A 3486-nucleotide genomic window follows, 5' to 3' on the forward strand; every position below is an offset into this window, starting at 1 on the left:
AAAAAAAAAAAAAAAAAAGAAAAAAGAAAAGAAGTACATGTGTCCTTACACAACACACATAAGGGCTGTACACACTCGTATTGTCATAGGACTTCACAGAGACATACACAGGCATGCACCGTGTGAGTTCATCTCTTCCAAGCACACTCAGGCTGGCCTACCCATTCGTCTGTGTGCACAGGCCAGCCCAGCAACAAATGCACATGCACACACACATTCCCGGGAACCCACAGAGACATGCCTGCGTCCATCACACTCACATCACAGCTAAATGCTGCACAGCACACACAGCGTGCCCCTTGGCTAGACTGTGCCCTTGTGCCCCTTGCCCTGGGTGGCGCTCAGACAAGGGTGGCTTCCTCCCTGCTTGCCCACCGGCTCTGGAGCCTGCCTGCTGCCTGCCTGCTCTGTGCCCCTGCCCAGGCCCGATCTCGTGGACTTCAGCAAACTCACCAAGTCCAACGCCAACTACAACCTGCAGAGAGCCTTCCGCACAGCTGAGCAGCACCTGGGGCTGGCGAGGCTGCTGGATCCTGAAGGTGAGTCTCGCGCGGGCCCAGCCGGGACTTCCTCTTGGGGGACTCCCAACCCCAATGCCATGTTAAACTCAACTCCATGCCACCCCAGCACCATCCCAAATCCTGAGGTCTCTCCAAATCCCAACTCTCTCCTCAGCCTCCTCCCCTTCTGCCTCCCCTTCCTCCTGTGCGATCCCTCCCATGTTCCATCCTCACACCTCTTCCTCTCTCATCCCCAACCCTGTCCCAAAGTAACCCCTCCTCTTCCCCATTCTCAATTTCCTCCCTCCCCAACCCCGCTTTCAACCATCTCCCCAAAAACCAACTCCCACTCCCCTACCCCAGCCCCAAACCCAATGGTACCTCCAATGCCATCACCACCCCTAATGCCACCCCATCTTCAAGTGTCTCCATCCCCACCACATCTTCAGCTTCAGCTCCATTCCTATCCCCACCCTAATCCATTTCCAACCTCATTTCGCCCTAGCCCATCCACATGTCTACACATCTTCAGTTCCAGCTCCATTCCTATCCCCACCCTAATCCATTTCCAACCTCATTTCACCCTAGCCCATCCCCATGTCTACCTCTCCCACAACTCCATCCTCATCCTCAGCTGCTTTTCCATTTCCAGTCTATCCCTAATCCCATCCCTGACTTCAGCCTCAATCCAGGATCAGCCCTGACACCCATCTCCCATTCCGAATCAAAGCTGCTCCCTTCCTCTGAGCTCTACTGTCTGCCAAACACATGGCTGGGAACTTCATCAGAGCTATTCACTTTCATCTTCACACTGACCTGGTTAGGGAGAATGTATCAAACCTGTTTTATTTTATTTTATTTTATTTATTTATTTATTTATTGAGACAGGGTCTGGCTCTGTTGGCCAGGCTGGAGTGCAGTGGCGTGATCTTGGCTCATTGCAACCTCAGCCTCCCAGGCTCAAGTGATTCTCCCATCTCAGCCTCCCAAGTAACTGGGACTACAAGTGTGCGCCATCACACCTGGCTAATTTTTGTATTTTTAGTAGAGATGGGGTTTCACCATGTTGCCCAGGCTGGTCTCAAACTCCTGACCTCAGGTGATCTGCCCACTTCAGCCTCCTAAACTGTTGGAATTATAGGTGTGAGTCACTGCGCCTGGCCATTTAATTTTACTTATTTGTTTTTATTCACTTATTTATTATTCTTATATTTATTTATTTATTTTTTGAGACAGAGACTTGCTCTGTCACAGACTGGCGTGCAGTGGGGACGATCCCAGCTCACTGCAACCTCCACCTCCTGGGTTCAAGTGATTCTCCTGCCTCAGTCTCCCAAGTAACTGGGACTATAGGTGCATGCCACCAAGCCTGGCTATTTTTTTTTTTTTTTTTTTTAGTAGAGACGGGGTTTCACCATTGTTGGCCAAGCTAGTCTCAAACTCCTGACCTCAAGTGATCTGCTCGCCTCGTCCTCCCAAAGAGCTGGGATTACAGGCATGAGCTACCACACCTGGCCTACTTACTTATTTTTTTATCCAACTGAATTTAATATTTAAACCCTGTTGAATTATTATTATTATTTTTGAGACAGGGTCTCACTGTGTTGCCCAGACTGGAGTGCAGTGGTCTGATCTTGGCTCACTGAAGCTTCAACCTTCTGTGCTCAAGCGATCCTTCCACCTCAGCCTCCTGAGTAGCTGGGGCTATAGGTGTGCACCACCATGCTTAGCTAATTTTTAATTTTTTTTTTTTTTTTAGAGATGGGGTCTCACTATGTTGCCCAGGCTGGTCTCAAACTCCTGGACTCAAGCAATCCTCCCACCTTGACCTCCCAAAGTGCCTGGGATTATAGGCCAGAGTCACATTCCTGGCTTAACCTGTCTTCTAAAGTGATGAGAATGACAGCTCAGGGATGTGACGTTACTTGCCCAGCATCACACTGAAAATCAGGAAACCAGACCTTATGGCTCCAGAATTCATGGTTTTAATCAGTCCTCTACCCTGCCTCTTATGGCTGTATCCTATGCTCAGTGCCTGGTACATAGTAGGTGCTAATGGATGTCAGTTGGACAATGCAGTGAAGAATAAAGGCCAGGTATACTGTTGTGCATCCAATGGGTAAATTAAAATGATATCAGTCGGGCATGGTGATGGCTCATGCCTATAATCCCAGCACTTTGGGAGGTTAAGGCAAGAGGATCGCTTGAGGCCAGAAGTTCAGGACCAGCCTGGACAACATAGCGAAATCCCATCTCTACAAAAAAAAAAAAGAAAGAAAAAAAAGAAAAAAAAAAAGAAAGAAACGAAAAATCTTAGCTGAGCATGGTGGCACACACCTGTAGTCCCAGCTACACAGGAGGCCAAGGCAGGAGGATCACTTTAGCCCAGGAGTTTAAGCTGCAGTGAGCTCTGATTGCAACACTGCACTCCGGATCCCAACTCAAAAAGCAAAAACAACAACCAATTAAAATGATGTTAGAATTTGTTGAGTTTCCTCTCTGTGCCAGGCTGGTCTTTCTAATTCTTACATTGTTCCCAGGAGGCAGGAACCATGATCATCTTTATTATAACAATGGGGAAACTGAGGCTCAGAGAAGCCAGGTTATTTTCTAAGGACATGCAGCGAGTAAGTGTTGAACTGGGATTCAAGTGGATGCTGCCCCCAAAGCCTGTTTCTTGACATCAAGCCTTGTGCACCATTTGTAAGCTAACTAAATTTTTATTTAGCATCTACTGTGTGCCGGGGAAGGCGAAACAGTGGTAACTAAGACAGACATATGGCCGGGCATAGTGGCCCATGCCTATAGTCCCAGCACTATGGGAGGCTGAGGCAGGAGGATTGTTTCAGCCCAAGAGTTCAAGATCAACCTGGGCAACATAGTGAGACCGTGTCCCTATTTTATAAAAAAGAAAAAGTCTATTAAAAAAAAATTACAAAAATTAGCCAGGCGTGGTGGTGCGTGCCTGTAATCTCAGCTACTTGGG

General features: G+C 48.1%; 1 protein-coding gene across 1 annotated transcript in view; it reads left to right on the forward strand.

Annotated features, from left to right (window-relative positions):
- The window catches only part of SPTBN4 (spectrin, beta, non-erythrocytic 4), a 118939-nt gene that overhangs the window by 47813 nt on the left and 67640 nt on the right, over positions 1-3486 (forward strand). The window contains exon 6 of the mRNA XM_011952541.1: positions 424-539. Coding sequence (XP_011807931.1) covers positions 424-539 — 116 coding nt within the window. The remainder of the gene's footprint in view (positions 1-423; positions 540-3486) is intronic.

The sequence above is a fragment of the Colobus angolensis genome, unplaced genomic scaffold (genome assembly GCF_000951035.1).
Source record: "Colobus angolensis palliatus isolate OR3802 unplaced genomic scaffold, Cang.pa_1.0 Scaffold34, whole genome shotgun sequence".
In the NCBI taxonomy this organism is placed as follows: domain Eukaryota; kingdom Metazoa; phylum Chordata; class Mammalia; order Primates; family Cercopithecidae; genus Colobus; species Colobus angolensis.